Source organism: Aegilops tauschii, chromosome 2 (genome assembly GCF_002575655.3).
Source record: "Aegilops tauschii subsp. strangulata cultivar AL8/78 chromosome 2, Aet v6.0, whole genome shotgun sequence".
In the NCBI taxonomy this organism is placed as follows: domain Eukaryota; kingdom Viridiplantae; phylum Streptophyta; class Magnoliopsida; order Poales; family Poaceae; genus Aegilops; species Aegilops tauschii.
Genome location: NC_053036.3, coordinates 6,463,583 through 6,480,008, shown reverse-complemented (window position 1 = coordinate 6,480,008; position 16,426 = coordinate 6,463,583). Strand labels below are relative to the sequence as shown.

Below are 16,426 nucleotides of genomic sequence, written 5' to 3'. Positions count from 1 at the left end.
CCTTGTCTAGTCATTCAGTGATTTGTGAGCATGGGAGGGATTTTGTATTTTGTTGAGATTGCGTCTTAGGAGAATGTACGCACCTAAGAACGTTTTATAATTTAGGTCTGCACAATTTTGTTGCAAACATCCTCCCTGAATTTAGAAGCAAAACATTCAGCCGGATTGATGCGTCCAGAGATGGGGACACAGGTACAACAGGCCTGACAAACAGCAAAAACCCAGCAGAAAGCCCATACAACAGTAGCAGCTTGTTGGTCCAGCCTCAACCACGACAAACAAAGTGAGAAGCCCAGCCCAAAGTAACAAACAAACAAACAGGGGGAAAACGAAATAAGCCCAGGTGCTAAGCCGTTTCAACCCAGCAGAAACAGAGCTACTTAACAGGCCTAATCTGCATGCGATGACGTGAGCCGACTGAGACTTCGCGAAGTTTCAGTCGACTGAGACCTCGCGAAGTTTCAGTCGACTGAGACCTAGATACTCCCTTTAAACAATTAGGAATTATAAGTGTGCATCTTTTCAGGCTTATCTAGATTTCCATAACAGTGGACTGATATAGATGCTTGATGTTTGCAGCGGACCGGCCAGACCTCCATTATTGGTGCGTGCTGCACCTTATCGCTTCTCAGCCGAGCCTGCATGGTCTCCCATCCAGGCCTCCACCAGCTTGGTGAGCGTCACGTCCGACTCCCCGCCCTCGCCCAGCGCCTCCTTGGCCCTTGTCATGCCGGCCAGCGTGCGCTCCCGGAGCACGCGCCCGCCGTCGGACTCCATCAGCCACCGCACCTTCTTCTCCACCTCGCCGGCCTCCACCAGCTCAGTCTCGTACCCCTCCACCGCCGCGGCCAGCCCCAGCTCCTTCTCCAGGAACACCCGGTTCAGCCGCTGCTCCGCGTACAGCGGCCACGCCAGCATCGGCACGCCCGCCATCACCGCCTCCAGCACCGAGTTCCACCCGCAGTGCGTCACGAACCCGCCCACCGCGCCGTGCGCCAGCACGTCCCGCTGCGGCGCCCACGTCTTGACGACCAGGCCCCTGTCCTCCGTCCGGGCCAGGAAGCCCTCCGGCAGGAGGGCGTCGAGGTCCGGCTCCGGCGGCTCCTCGAACCTCTTGGCCGGGTCCTCGTTCGGCGGGCTGCGGACCACCCATAGAAATCTCAGGCCGCTCGCCTCCAGCCCGACGCCGATCTCCCTGATCTGCGCCGCGCTGAACACGCCCAGGCTGCCGAAGCAGAGGAACACCACGCTGCCCTCCGGCTGCGCGTCCAGCCACGCCAAGCACCTGTCCCCGCCGCGCTTCACGCCCACCTCCGCCGACTTTATCAGCGGCCCGATGCAGTGCACCGGCGCCGTCGGCAGGCCGGGCGGCGTGCACAGCCCGGCGCCGATCGCCTCCACGGCGCGCGGCTCCAACGAGCGGAACGTGTTGATGATGATGCCCCGGGAGCGGCAGAGGTCGGGCGACACCCGCAAGAACCCCCGGTACGCCGAGTCGTCGCGGTCCTGGAGCGGCTTTATCGCGTGCGTCGCCGGGAACGGCGAGATCCCCGGCACGCGCACCAGCTCCTCGCCCATCTCCCGGAAGCTGGCGGCGCTCTGCTCGTGCAGCACCGGCAGGTACAGGAACGAGGCCAGGGCCTCGGCGCCGGACGTGAAGAAGCAGTAGCCCGGGACCCCGAGCTCGGCGGCGAGGTCGAGGGCCACGCTGCAGAAGAAGTCGACGACGAGGACGGCCGGACGGGCATCACCGGCGAGGAGGAAGTCGCGGAGGTGCGGGTTGGAGAGGCGGGCGACCTCGTAGGTGACGGCCTCGGGGTGCGGGGAGCCGAGCGGCGGGAACTGCACGCGGGGCAGGCAGTGGAAGGAGATGGCCGGGTTGGCCGCGGTGACGCCGGCCAGGAAGGGCCCCCGCGCGCCGGTGTCGACGAAGGGCAGCTCCACGATGAGGATGGTGACGGCCAGACCCCGCGCCGCGAAGAGCTTGCCCAGCTCGATCATGGACACCAGGTGGCCCATCCCCGGCGACGGGTACAGCACCACCCGCTTCATCGCGCCGACGGTACGCTTGCTGTGTCTGCTCTGATCTGGAGTGTGCGTGTGACTGAATGGTGGTGCAGCTGGATGGAGATGGTGAGCGAGGAGGAGCGGCCATTTTTTATAAGCGGTGCGCTACGATCTGTGTGGCCATTAATCTGTGATGTTGGTGGTGCGTGTCCAACAGAACAGGATCTGCCATGTCGCTGTCTCCCTATCACCTCTGCAATTTTCCATACAGGGTCACACCACTTTACACCATGCAAAGACGGATGGGTCGACGTGGACCATGTGTGGTCGCCATTGCACCATGTGCAAGATCTATCTAGCACCGACGGGGCAGAAAGAAATTGGCTACTCCCTCCGGACCGGATGTTTAATTTCACTAAAACGTGTGTAGTATTTTGTAATTATGATTTAGAAAATGCATTCGATGAGAAATTTGAAGTATATTTTTCAAGGCATGTTTGGTTACTCAAAAAGAAGACCTAAACCCGTGTACGATTGATAAACCCGGACGAAGATAGATAGTACCCAACGTTTGGCAATGTGAAAAATAGGAATTTCTTTTCGACAAGTTTGGCCTAGCATGTCTCAATCATGGTCAGCGCAAATAATGCACCTAGTCCTACCGTTGTGTGTACAACACATTGTGTTGAATGAGGCGAGACATGTTTTGGTTGTTGCGGACACATCCATCATAGTACGTTTGAACGTGAGAAAAGCGGAACATGGATGGATGTGCTCAAGCGGGACTCTCAAATTGTCGTCTCGCCCTCCACCTTTCACATCTCAACGTCGCAACCTGTGGCGAATATGCTGCAAGAAACATCCCATGAGTATGATCCGAAGTAGGGGTCCCCATTCACTCTCAGGTGGGACCAAAATTGTCGCAAAATGCACAAATAAACAAATGTGGGGATAAGAATCCGGCACAAGAGTTAAAGGGTACGTTTATGTCCCAATCGACTAAGATTTCATGGAGTCTCAATCGATTCAAATCTCACTCGACCGAGATTTTCTCAAATCTCCGTCAATTCAGATCTTTGTCAATTTAAAAACCATGTTATACTCCCACATATATCACAACATATGCGTACAAACAATCACATGGCACCAACGCCCTTTTGACGATTTCCACTCCTTGCCTTCTTTGATGGTTTAGTAGCAACACACCCAAAGGGATGGCCCGGCCCAGTGCAACTTTTTTACTTCATTCATCCGAAAAACAAATTAGTAGCCCATGCCTGTTATGTAGAAGAAAAAAGATCTAGCATTATGCATATGTCACATTGGAAACAGGGTCCTTGTCAAGAAATGCACATAATACTACACTATGACCTCTAGCTGACGGCCAGGATCTTGTCGAGTAAGCGTGAGAGCAAAAGTTTTTAGGAAAAAATGAACCAATGACAGCAACTATGATTGCTACACTAGGCAGTTATAATGGTGAAAAATGAGAGGAGCATGAGGTGACAGACGAGGATGAGAACGATGCTTTAGCTGCCGGCCCGACAACGAACAAGTTAATTAACAACTTTAGTTGTTGTGTCAATTATGTCCATTTTATTTCTTACTACCTTCGTTCTTGTTTATACTAGCGGAAACAATATAATTAAAAAATAAATTCAAATATGAATCCAATAATATAATTAAAAAATAAATTCAAATATGAATCCAACAATATAATTTTTAGTGACATGCATTAATCTTTTTCTACTCAAATATGTGGCTAAATTCAAATTCAAATATTAATTAAACCTATGTTCTTTTAATACTTCCTCCGATCCATATTACTTGTCGCTCAAACGGATGTATATCCAGACGTGAGGGAGTTGTGGGGATGGACTAGTGTCCTGCCAATAGCCGATGGGCAGACATCTCCTGTATTTGCTTTTTAAAATTCCACCGAGGAGAAAATAAACAAATAGATAAATAGAAAGAAATGGCGCAAGTAACATTTCTCCCTAGCAAAATGGAAGTGTAACATATACTCCTTATGTGTGATCCCGGATCATCATCTCATGCTCCGTGTTTCTTGTTATCTTGACGTTATGATCCAAATATAACGCAAGAAACAATGTTGGTGTCTTTTTGAATTCATTCATTCGTTTGTTCATCGAAACAAAATTAGTATTGCCGTCCCGCCTTTCACGTCTAAACGCTGTAGCCTGTAGCGAATATGCTGCAGGAACCATCTCATAAGTATGATCGGAAGTAGGGTCCCGCTCACTCTCATGTGGGACCAAAATTGTTGCAAAATGCACAAATAAACAAATGCGGGGATAAGACTCCGACACAAGACACTAGTAGAAAAAGAGGCTTCCATACGCCCCCATTAGTCCCCAAAATAATCGAACCGCTACCAAAGGGGTCTTTAGTCGCGGTTCGGGAGGAGACCCGCGACCAACTATCTGGGCCCAGCGCGCTCGGTCGACAGCTGGCGGATGGGAGGGGCTTTAGTCCCGGTTGGCCTGGCCAACCGGGACTAAAGGTCCTCAGGCTGGCCCGAAGGCCTTTAGTCGCAGTTGGCCAGGCCAACCGGGACTAAAGGCCCATCCCTATATAGGACTCAGCTCACTTCACTTAGCCACAATTGGTGCCACTTCTATTCACAATATTCAGAAGGGGGTGGTGGGTTTGCTTTTGGTTCCTCCTATGCACACAAGGTGTTCGATGAAATGCCCGAGAGCATGAAACAAACATGATATGAAGTGTCCGAGCCACACTTGAGCTTTCTCATTTATTTTTCCTCCGCGATCGCGGTTAGCAACTTGAACCTTTCATGTGTCATTGATAAAATATGCATGTGTGTAGTTCATTGTTTAATTTGTATTATTTCTAGCTAGTTAGTTTAACAAATGCATGATGGTTAATTATATACTTTATATAATAATAATGCAGATGAATCGGCAATGGATGTACGGTACCCGACTCTCCGGCGAGTTCACTACGGGTTTGAAAGATTTCCTCGTAGTGGCAAATGCGAACAAGCAGCGAGGTTTTATTATCTGTCTATGTGCTGTCTGTAAGAATCAGAAGGGTTACTCCTCCTCAAGAGACGTTCACATGCACCTGCTTCGGCACGGTTTCATGCGAAGCTATAATTGTTGGGCCAAGCATGGAGAAAGAGGGGTTAGAATGGAAGAAGATGAAGAAGGGGATGATATCGATGACAACTATCATGATCATTTCGGTGATACTTTCATGGAGGATGATGCTGAAGGTGGGGAAGGGTTAGGTGAAGGTGAAGAAGAGGCACATGATGAGCCCGCTGATGATCTTGGTCGGACCATTGCTGATGCACGGAGACGCTGCGAAACTGACAAGGAGAGGGAGAATTTGGATCGCATGTTAGAGGATCACAAAAAGTCGCTGTACCCAGGATGCGATAATAGTCTGAAAAAGCTGGGCTGCACACTGGATTTGCTAAAATGGAAGGCACGGGAAGGTGTAGCTGACTCATCATTTGAAAATTTGCTGAAAATGTTGAAGAATATGTTTGCGAAGAATAACGAGTTGCCCGCCAGTACGTACGAAGCAAAGAAGGTTGTCTGCCCTCTAGGTTTAGAGGTTCTGAAGATACATGCATGCATTAACGACTGCATCCTCTACCGCGGTGAATACGAGAATTTGAATGAATGCCCTGTATGCAATGCATTGCGTTATAAGATCAGAGGCGATGACCCTGGTGACGATGTTGAGGGCGAGAAACCCAGGAAGAGGGTTCCCGCAAAGGTGATGTGGTATGCTCCTATAATACCACGGTTGAAACGTCTGTTCAGGAACAAAGAGCATGCCAAGTTGTTGCGATGGCACAAAGAGGACCGTAAGTCCGACGGGGAGTTGAGACACCCCGCTGATGGAACGCAATGGAGAAAGATCGACAGAGAGTTCAAAGATTTTGCAGCTGACGCAAGGAACATAAGATTTGGTCTAAGTACTGATGGCATGAATCCTTTTAGCGAGCAGAGCTCCAGCCATAGCACCTGGCCCGTGACTCTATGCATCTACAACCTTCCTTCTTGGTTGTGCATGAAGCGGAAGTTCATTATGATGCCAGTGCTCATCCAAGGTCCAAAGCAACCCGGCAACGACATCGATGTGTACCTAAGGCCATTAGTTGATGAACTTTTACAGTTGTGGGGCAGACCTGGTGTACGTGTCCGGGATGAGCACAAAGAAGAGGAATTTGACCTACGAGTGTTGCTTTTTGTAACCATCAACGATTGGCCTGCTCTCAGTAACCTTTCGGGACAGACAAATAAGGGATACAATGCATGCACGCACTGCTTACATGAGACTGAAAGTGTACGTTTGGGTAATTGTAAGAAGAACGTGTACCTGGGTCATCGTCGATTTCTTCCCCGAAATCATAACGTAAGAAAGAAAGGCAAGCATTTCAACGGCAAGGCAGATCACCGGCCGAAGCCTGCGGAACGTACTGGTGCTGAGATATTTGATATGGTCAAGGATTTGAAAGTCATCTTTGGAAAGGGTCCTGGCGGACAATCAGTTCCGCGGGGAGTTGACGGGCACGCACCCATGTGGAAGAAGAAATCTATATTTTGGGAGCTACAATATTGGAAAGTCCTAGATGTCCGCTCTGCAATCGACGTGATGCATGTTACGAAGAATATTTGCGTGAACCTGCTAAGCTTCTTGGGCGTGTATGGAAAGACAAATGATACAAAGGAAGCATGACAGGACCAGCAACTTTTGAAAGACCCAGATGACCGGCATCCGGAATGGTTTCAAGGTCGTGCCAGCTACGCTCTTACCAAAGAAGAGAAGGTCATTTTTTTTGAATGCCTGAGCAGTATGAAGGTCCCGTCTGGCTTCTCGTCGAATATAAAGGGAATAATAAACATGGCGGACAAAAAGTTCCAAAACCTGAAGTCTCACGACTGCCACGTGATTATGACGCAATTGCTTCCGATTGCTTTGAGGGGGCTCCTACCGGAAAATGTTCGAGTAGCCATTGTGAAGCTATGTGCATTCCTCAATGCAATCTCTCAGAAGGTAATCAATCCAGAAGATCTACCACGGTTACAGAACGATGTGGTCCAATGCCTTGTCAGTTTCGAGTTGGTGTTCCCACCATCCTTCTTCGATATTATGACGCACCTCCTGCTCCACCTAGTCGAAGAGATTTCTATTCTCGGTCCTGTATTTCTACACAATATGTTCCCCTTTGAGAGGTTCATGGGAGTATTAAAGAAATATGTTCGTAACCGTGCTAGGCCAGAAGGAAGCATCGTCAAGGGCTATGGAAATGAGGAGGTAATTGAGTTCTGTATTGACTATGTTCCTGACCTTAAGCCGATTGGTATTCCTCAATCGCGGCACGAGGGGAGACTAAGTGGAAAAGGCACGATCGGAAGGAAATCAACGATATGTATGGACGGTCATTCTATGACTGAAGCACACCACACAGTTCTCCAAAATTCCAGCTTGGTGGCTCCGTACTTCGAGCAACACAAGAATATTTTACGCTCGGACAACCCGGGGAAGCCTGAATCCTGGATTAGAAAGGCTCACATGGAGACTTTCGGCAGTTGGTTGCGAAAACATTTAATGAATGACAATGATGTTGGAGATCAGCTGTACATGTTGGCCAAGACACCATCTTCGACTATAACGACTTTCCAAGGGTACGAGATAAATGGGAATACATTTTACACCATCGCCCAAGATAAAAAGAGCACCAACCAAAACAGTGGTGTCCGCTTTGATGCAGCAACCGAGAATGGGCAAAAGGTCACATATTATGGTTACATAGAGGAGATATGGGAACTTGACTATGGACCCTCCTTTAAGGTCCCTTTGTTCCGGTGCAAATGGTTCAAGCTAACAGGAGGTGGGGTAAAGGTGGACGAGCAATACGGAATGACAATGGTGGATTTCAACAATCTTGGTTACCTTGACGAACCATTCGTCCTTGCCAAATATGTCGCTCAGGTTTTTTATTTGAAGGACATGAGTAGCAAACCGAGGAAACGGAAAGATAAGAAAACGATCAGTACATCATGCGATGATCCAAAGCGCCACATTGTTCTTTCAGGGAAAAGAAACATCGTGGGAGTGGAGGACAAGACAGACATGTCAGAAGATTATAATATGTTTGGTGAAATTCCGCCCTTCAAAGTGAACACTGACCCAAGCATTAAGTTAAATGATGAGGATGCTCCATGGATACGGCACAATCGTAAGCAAGCAGGGACACAAGGGAAGAATTGATGTGTAATAATTTATTGTACCAAACTTTGTTGAATGGATCATGTGAATTAAAACGTACGATGGCGAATCCGGATGATTTGTATTTGGTCGATAAACTGAATGATGTATCAAACCTTTTGTCAAACCTTCAAGGGATCGAGGATGTAGAACAAAACAATCAGTATCGCCATCATACAGCCCTGCCGTGACTACTGAGTGCATATATGCATACCAAATGCACGGCAGGACGTATGATGGCGAATCCGGATGATTTGTATTTGGTCGATGAACTGAATGATGTATCAAACCTTTTGTCAAACCTTCAAGGGATCGAGGATGTAGAACAAAACAATCGGTCTGAATTTTTAAAATGAATTAGTTTTATTTTTCTGGATTTTTTGATATATTATTTGTATTTTTAAGATTTTAAAATGAATTAGTTTTATTTTTCTGAAATTTTTTGATATATTATTTGTATTTTTAAGATTTTCAAATGAATTAGTTTTATTTTTTGAATTTTTTGATATATTATTTGTATTTTTAAGATTTTAAAATGAATTAGTTTTATTTTTCTGAAATTTTTGATATATTATTTGTATTTTTAAGATTTTCAAATGAATTAGTTTATTTTTTGAATTTTTTGATATATTATTTGTATTTTTAAGATTTTCAAATGAATTAGTTTTATTTTTCTGAATTTTTTGATATATTATTTGTATTTTTTTAGATTTTAAAATGAAAAGTATTTGAAAAAGGACCTTTAGTCGCGGTTCGACACGAACCGCGACTAAAGGCTCTTTCCGCGCGGGAACGAAAACGGCGCGAAAAAACCTTTAGTCGCGGTTCGTGACACCAACCGCGACTAAAGGTACCCCTTTAGTCCCGGTTGGGGACACCAACCGCGACTAAAGGGTACCTTTAGTCGCAGTTGGTGTCCCCAACCGCGACTAAAGGCTTGCCCTATATATTCTCCGCGGCCCTCGTCTTCTCCGCGCTAAGGACCAAACGCATTCAGGACCTCGTCTTCTCCGCGGCGCCGCCCTCGTCTTCTCCGCGCCGCCGCCCTCGTCTTCTCCGCGCCGCCGCCCTTGTCTTCTCCGCGCCGCTGCCCTCGTCTTCTCCGCGCCGCCCTCGTCTCCGGTAGGTGCCCGCCGCCGCCTGCCGTCCTCCTCGCGTGCCTAGAAGAAGAGGGGACCGCCGCCGTCGTCTTCTCGCCCTCGTCTTCTCGCCCGCCTTCTCGCCCGCCGCCGCCTGCCGTCCTCCTCGTCGCCGCGTACTGGATGCGCGCCTTGCCAGCCTCGCGCGCGTGCAGAGACGGCGCCGCCGTGCGTGCCCGTGCTGGAAACTAAAAATGTTTGCACTAAATAATTAAATACAGAAAAGGGAACTAAAAATGGAAACTTGCAAAATTCATAACTTGAATTTTGTTAACTCAAATTGAGCAAACTTGAGCTCTAAAATTTTGTCTTAACAAAATATACACAATGGTATTTTATTTGGGAATAATTATATAAATTTGACCAAAAAAACATCAATTTTCTGTTCTGGTCATAAAAGAAAAGGAAAAAGAAAATGGCATAACTAATTAAATAATTATCCAAAAATTATGTTTAATACCTCAAAATGTTCAGTGAAACATTTGGCACATGTTTTCAACCTTATACATGCAGTTTGACATCTAAAGTATTTCTGTTTTTGTTGTTTTCCAAAAATGGCTGTAATGAAAGCAAAAATTAATAGCTCTTAATCATTCAACCGTCGCTGCTCCTCCTCTATGTCCCCTTAATCTTATTTTTTAATTCCTTTATACTTAATTAATTTTTACTACATGCAGGAGTGACATATAGCGGACGATAGAGCCGAGCCGCTTAGGGATCCGGAGGCTGAACGTTATTTAATGGGCATCATAAACAACGAGATTCCTTATGTGCCGGGCTCAGAAGATGAGCAAGAAGAGGATGTAGTCTCTTCTTTTCTGAACCTTGATGGTGGAACAGACATTGTCGATGATCAAGAAGGTGAAGGAACGGACATTATCGACGGAGGTCAACCATCAACAAACGACGATCTCGAATTGCAAGTAGCAACCACCTCCGACGAGGTATATATATACATTGAGCCTCTCGTGATACAAACTTACTGAAATGTGAATACATATGTATTAACGCGCGCGACTCTCTTTCTTTTTTTTAGCCCTCGGCCGGATCGAGTACGACAAAGCGTGGCAAATCCAAGGCGATGAAAACAGGAGAAACATATACCATTGATTTTGTCAGTAAAACCGGCAAGCCCCTACAGCACACCTCAAAGTTTATCAACCAGTGCGGAGTCGTTGTTAGAGACAACGTCCCGATCACCGTCCAGGAATGGAAGGAGCCAAAGAAGGCACGTCTTGGTTTCAGTTTTGTCGACAAGAGAACGAAAAAGGATTGCTGGAGAAAGCTTATGGAACATTTCATTCTACCTCCGGAATACAACAAAGTCGATGAATTCGGTAACGAGGTTCCGGGTGGACGTGAGAGGAGGAGGCTAGTTAAAGAGTTCGCTCTTCAGAAGATGGCCGAAGCATTCCGGAACTTCAAGAAAAATTTAACCCGTGACTATGTCAACAAGGGCAAGACTCCGGATTTCAATGGACAACATGAGAAACTGAAAGATGACTGGCCAGAATTTGTGAGGCAAAAGAAATCGGAGCATTTCAAGGAAATATCGAAAAAAATAAGGATAATGCGAGTAAGAAAAAGTACCATCATATTATGGGGCCAGGAGGATACCGCCTTTCGGAGCCTAAGTGGCAGAAGATGGAGGAGGGCCTGAGGGTGCGAGGAATCCCTCTAGGTACAGAGGGATGGGACCCAAGGGCCAAAAGCTGGTGGTACGGGCATGGGGGATCGCTAGACCCGGAGACAGGGGTGTGTGTTCACCGGAAGAAAAAGTTTGCTCCCACCCAAGCCCTTATTGACGCAATGACCCAAGCTCAAGAGGGCTTGATCAAGTTCAACAGAGAGAAAGACGCACTGACAACAGCCATCGGGAATGATGAACACGGAGGACATGTACGAGGCAAAGGCAGAATTCCGTGGAAAGTAGGGTTTTCCCAGGACAATGACCCGTGCTGTTACAGAAGCTGTAAGAGAAAGACGGACCGGGATGCAGATCTTTTGGCGAAGTTTGCATCGGAACTCCATGAGTTGAAGCAGACCGTGCATGAACTAGTAAAAGAAAAATCGGCTGCAGGGCCGCATGAAGATCATGAAGCGGATCGCGGAAGCCAGCAGCGGAGAAGCAGCGTGGCTTCCACGGATGCCCCGCCTGGTGCTAATGCACCGACGATCGAGATTCATGCACCGGAGCCTCACTACCCCGGGCTCCGGTGTATAGAGAGGGCCTCAGATGATGTAAAGGAGATGAAAGAATGTGATCTGCATTATCCCGTGGGGAACGTTTCCACGAAGGTAGCTACCGACAGTGCTTTACCCTGTACACCTGGAGCACTCCACCACAACAACCCCATTGCATATGGCCATGCTCGTGTCACGGTGGAAGACATAGTCCAAGAGTTTGAGGACCTGGAGATTGACAAAGCTACACCCGAAGGGGAGAGAAGACTTGGAGATGTCAAGGGCCAGATCATTCTATGGAAAAAGAAGTACATAGTGTTTCCAGGCGAGGCGCCAAGGCTAACAAGTCCATCCCCCTCCGATGGTGGTGGTGGTGGTGGTGGTGGCGGTGGTGGTGGTCGTGGTGGTTCACCTACACCTCCTTCACGCCATTCGACGCCGTCCCCCGATCCACAACCTCCGGCGGGTAAGCAGCCGCCGCCCCCCAATCCTCCTCCAGCGGGTACGACGCCCCCCAATCCTCCTCCGGCGGGTACGACGCCCCCCAATCCACCTCCGGCGAAGAAGCAGAAGCAGGCGGACAGCAAGGAAACCCGCTCCTGGACTATTAACCCGTACCCTTATGTACCTAAGACCACAAGGGTACCGGAGCCATCACTGAAGCCTCTCCTCCCAAGGCCTTGGGAACTTAGTGAAGCTGAAACCAAATTGGCGCGTCTGCTCATTATGAGAAATGGAAGGCGGATACGAAGGCGATAAAAGAGCCTGAGCCCAAGCAAGTATTCACTGAGAAGCAAAAGAAGTGGGCTAAGGATTTTTTGACGACACCGTCCCAAGCCGAGCTGAATATGCCTGACGACTATGGACATGAACTTCGTAGGCAAGCAGAAATATTGAAGGAGGAGAAAGAAGAAAGTAAAAAAAGCGGGAAACAAGTTGACCAGCTCGGGATGCAGAATAAACAATCGATCCCCCCGCTCATAGTGAAAGCCGGTCCGGAAGAGGACCCCGAGATCATAGCAGCTGCGGCAGCACTTGGATTGACTGTAGCGAGTGCCATGAAACAAGCGTCCGAGATGGGTTTGACTCTTCGTGCCTCGTTAGACCTTGAGGATGCGCCAGTATGTGAGATAGCATTACAATATGTGCGGAATGGGCCTCTCGTCGAGCCTGCGCGGGAAAAGAGTCTTGCACCACAAATGCGAAATCTGCTACGTTGGTACAAGCATTTCATAACATGGACCGGCAAAGAATATGTTTATGCGGATGTTACAGAGGAGCATCACACCAAACGGTACTCTGTACAAGTTCATATGAGTGAATTGTTCCAGCTGTTCAATCTGCGCGAGCTCGACAAATCTATCCTGAGTTGCTACGTTCTGTAAGTGATTTATTTCTACCTCATCTCGTTCTTCATTGCCTGCACTATATATATATATATATATATATATATATATATATATATATATATATATATATATATATATATATATATATATATATATATATATTGTCCTAACTATATTGTTGCGTACGCTATTATGTAGCTTGAAGATTTGGGAATGCAAAATAAGAAACATCCATGATGTTGGGTTCATTGACCCACATATCGTTAATGGACATGTGTTACAAAATCACCCCGAAGACCTGGAGAAAGACTTGTACAAGTTTCTTAGAAAGCATCAACTCAAAAGTCATATTCTATTTCCTTACCATTTTGGGTGAGTGTTTCTCTCTTGTGCCCATTCTCTTTTGTTTACTCCATGCATGGTATGTCTAATCGATGAGTTATGCATGACTGTGCATGTAACGTGTCCGCAGGTTCCACTGGATTCTGCTAAATATTGAACTTCACACCTCCAGAGTTCTAATCATGGACTCTATGGATTCGGATTCAAAGCGTTGGGCCGACATGAGAAAAATGCTGCAAAAGTAATTATTTTCAATCATTTGAGCTCTATATCGATCGGTCTCTTTCGTTCATTTCCTAATATCAAGTAACTAATAACTCCCTTGTTCATTTAGTTTTCTTTGCCCTGTAGGGTTTGGAGACGGTTCTCAGAAGAAATTGTCGGTGAATTCAAACATGAGCTAGATTTTAGAAGGTTAGTTAATGTGGATAAGCAGCCACCGGGGACCAATCTATGTGGATACTATGTTTGTGAGAACATCCGGAGACACACCTCTGAGCGGAAGGCATCGGGTAGCGTGCGGAAGGCGACGGATAACTTGCGGAGGAGGCTTAGTCCAGAAGCTCGCTTCCGACCAATTCAAAATGAATTAGCAGGATTTTTCATGAGGGAAGTCATCAATCCTAAAGGAGAACACTATACCGAGGACGAAGAAATTTATATGCATACCCGAGATTGAAACTTGTTCGAAGTTGTATATGGTCATCCATCCTAATTGTGTATGGAAACTTGTTCGAAGTTGTATATGGTCACCCGAGATTGAATATATATTATATATTCCTCTTGAATTCTTCTTGTTTGAAATTTCATATGCATGTATATAGTAGCGTAGAATATGTGTACTGAAACTTCATCAAAATTAAAATAAAACACAAAATAAAATATAAAAGAAATAAAACACTACAAATTAAAAAGAAACCAGGTTTAGGGGGGCTAAAACCCTAAACCTGCGGAGGAGGCCTTTAGTCCCGGTTAGCCACGAGAACCGGGACTAAAGGTCCTCCGCCCCGACGGACTCCTGGCGCCCTTTAGTCGCGCATATTTAGTCCCGGTTGCACAGCCGGGATTAATGGCCTTTGCGAACCGGGACTAATGGCCTATTTTCTACCAGTGAGAGTTAAAGGGTCCGTTTATGTCCCAATCAACTAAGATTTTCTCAAGTCTCAATCGATTCAAATTTCAGTCGACTAAGATTTCTCAAAACTGCATCGATTCAGATCTTAGTCAATTTCAAAACCATGTTATACTCCTTGCTCCCACATATGTCACACCATATATGTATGAATGATCACATGTCACCAACCGCTCTTTTGATGATCTCGGCTCCTTTGCCTTTTTTGGTGGTTTAGTAACAACGCACGCACACTGACCGTGCTACTCATTCATTTTAAAGAACAAACTTAGTATCCAATATTCCCTATCTTAATGAAATCGGCAGAGCCCCGGCCCGTTTGGTAAAAGACAATGGTATTATGCATTTGTCGCGTTGGGGACAGGGTCCTTGTCAAGAGACACACACAATACTACTACACTATGACCTCTAGCTGGTGGCCAGGAACTTGTCCATTACGTGTAAGAGCAAAAGTTTTAAGGAGAAAAAGAGGGGTTACATTACGCATGACAATCGGTAGATGTTTGAAGGTGAAGTAATGACGACATGCATGATTGCGCAAGATTGCTACACTAGACGGTGATAATGGTGAAGAGTGAGAGGAGGATGAGGTGGGCATACGAGGATGAGAACGATGCTTAGCCGCCGGCTTGACAATGAACGGGTTAATTAACAACTTTTGTTGCCGTGTCAATTACTTTCATTGTACTTCCTCCGTCCCATAATATATGATCTTATTACATTCAATATGTGAGACTCAGCTTTGACGCTATTTCCACTCGGCTCTGATGCTTTGCTAGAATCAGGTGCACGACATGTCCATATAACATACTCGAGAGCCAGTTTTAATTTTTAAGAAACACAATACAAACATAGATGCTTACATAAAATGTAAGTAGAAGAGAAAAAACAAGTTCTCCCTCCGAACAGGGAGTAAGTGAAAAACATATGAACATGGCGTGATGGTAGGCGGTTTCAGTTTGTGTGGACGACATGATTTGGCATGTCGCTCTATCTCTGCCGCATGGCGGTTTTCGCCCGTTTCACTGGCAAATGATCGAATCTTGATTTCGTTGCGTTGCAACATTTACTATATGCAAAACAAATTTAATTGGTAAGTTTTGTGAGGTTAGCAATCTGGATTGGTAGGCAAACCAACCAAGCAGGCCTCAGTCAGGGGCTGAAGTCCTAATTCTATGTCGCCATGCAGCTGAACTGAACGAGGTGATATATCGATAACATAGTTGTAGACCCGTTCTTATGTCGACGTATCTCTGAACTGAACGACGTGATGCAACGATAACATAGTTGTAGAGTAGTTCTTCTGTCCGCGTCCCGCTGAATTGAATGGGGCTAGACATGCTGGTAGGTTTGGTTGTTAACATTGAGGCCTGGCACCGTATAGTGGAGTGATGATGGCGAAAATGGAACATAGATTTGGTAGTGATGATGGACTCGCGTCCTGCCAATGGCCGATGGGCACCTAGACATCTTCTGTATTTCCTTTTTCAAATGTTATCGAGGAGAAAATAAATGAATAGAAATGACGCGACTAATATTTCTCCCTAGCAAAAGGAAAGAGCAGCATATATGGTGCCCACGGATCATCATCTCACGCTTCATGTTTCTTATTATCTCAACATTATGACGAGCCATAGCAAATATAACGCAAGAAACAGTGTTGGTGTATTTTCGAATTCATTCGTTCATAAAACCAAAATTACTATTGTGAACATATGAGATCATGCACCGCTTGAAATAAGTGGTTAGCTATTTCAAAAACAATCAACAACTCAAAAAAAAATGACATCATGCATGATTTATTTTTCCATAAAAACAGCATGCATGATTGCTACACTGGACACTGATAATGGTGAAAAATGAGAGGACAATGAGGTAGGCAACTGGCGATTAGAACCATGATTAGCAGCTGGCCGGACAGCGAATGGTGGAAAGTTAACCACTCTTGTTGCCATGCCAATATCCATGCTTAGCTCGACTGTTATTTATTCGTACAAAGTAATGAG

The 16,426-nt window shown here is 46.4% G+C and overlaps 1 protein-coding gene across 1 annotated transcript; it reads right to left on the bottom strand.

The window, feature by feature from the left end:
* Positions 1-232: 232 nt before the first annotated feature.
* On the bottom strand, positions 233-2,498 carry LOC109733831 (UDP-glycosyltransferase 88F5). Its single transcript, XM_020293041.4, has one exon. The coding sequence runs from the start codon at positions 2,050-2,052 to the stop codon at positions 619-621; it is 1,434 nt and encodes a 477-aa protein (XP_020148630.1). The 5' UTR covers positions 2,053-2,498; the 3' UTR covers positions 233-618.
* Positions 2,499-16,426: the final 13,928 nt, after the last annotated feature.

What these genes read in the sequence shown, in the direction of transcription:
- LOC109733831 (XM_020293041.4), bottom strand. Translation starts at nt 2,052, where the DNA reads ATGAAGCGGGTGGTGCTGTACCCGTCGCCGGGGATGGGCCACCTGGTG.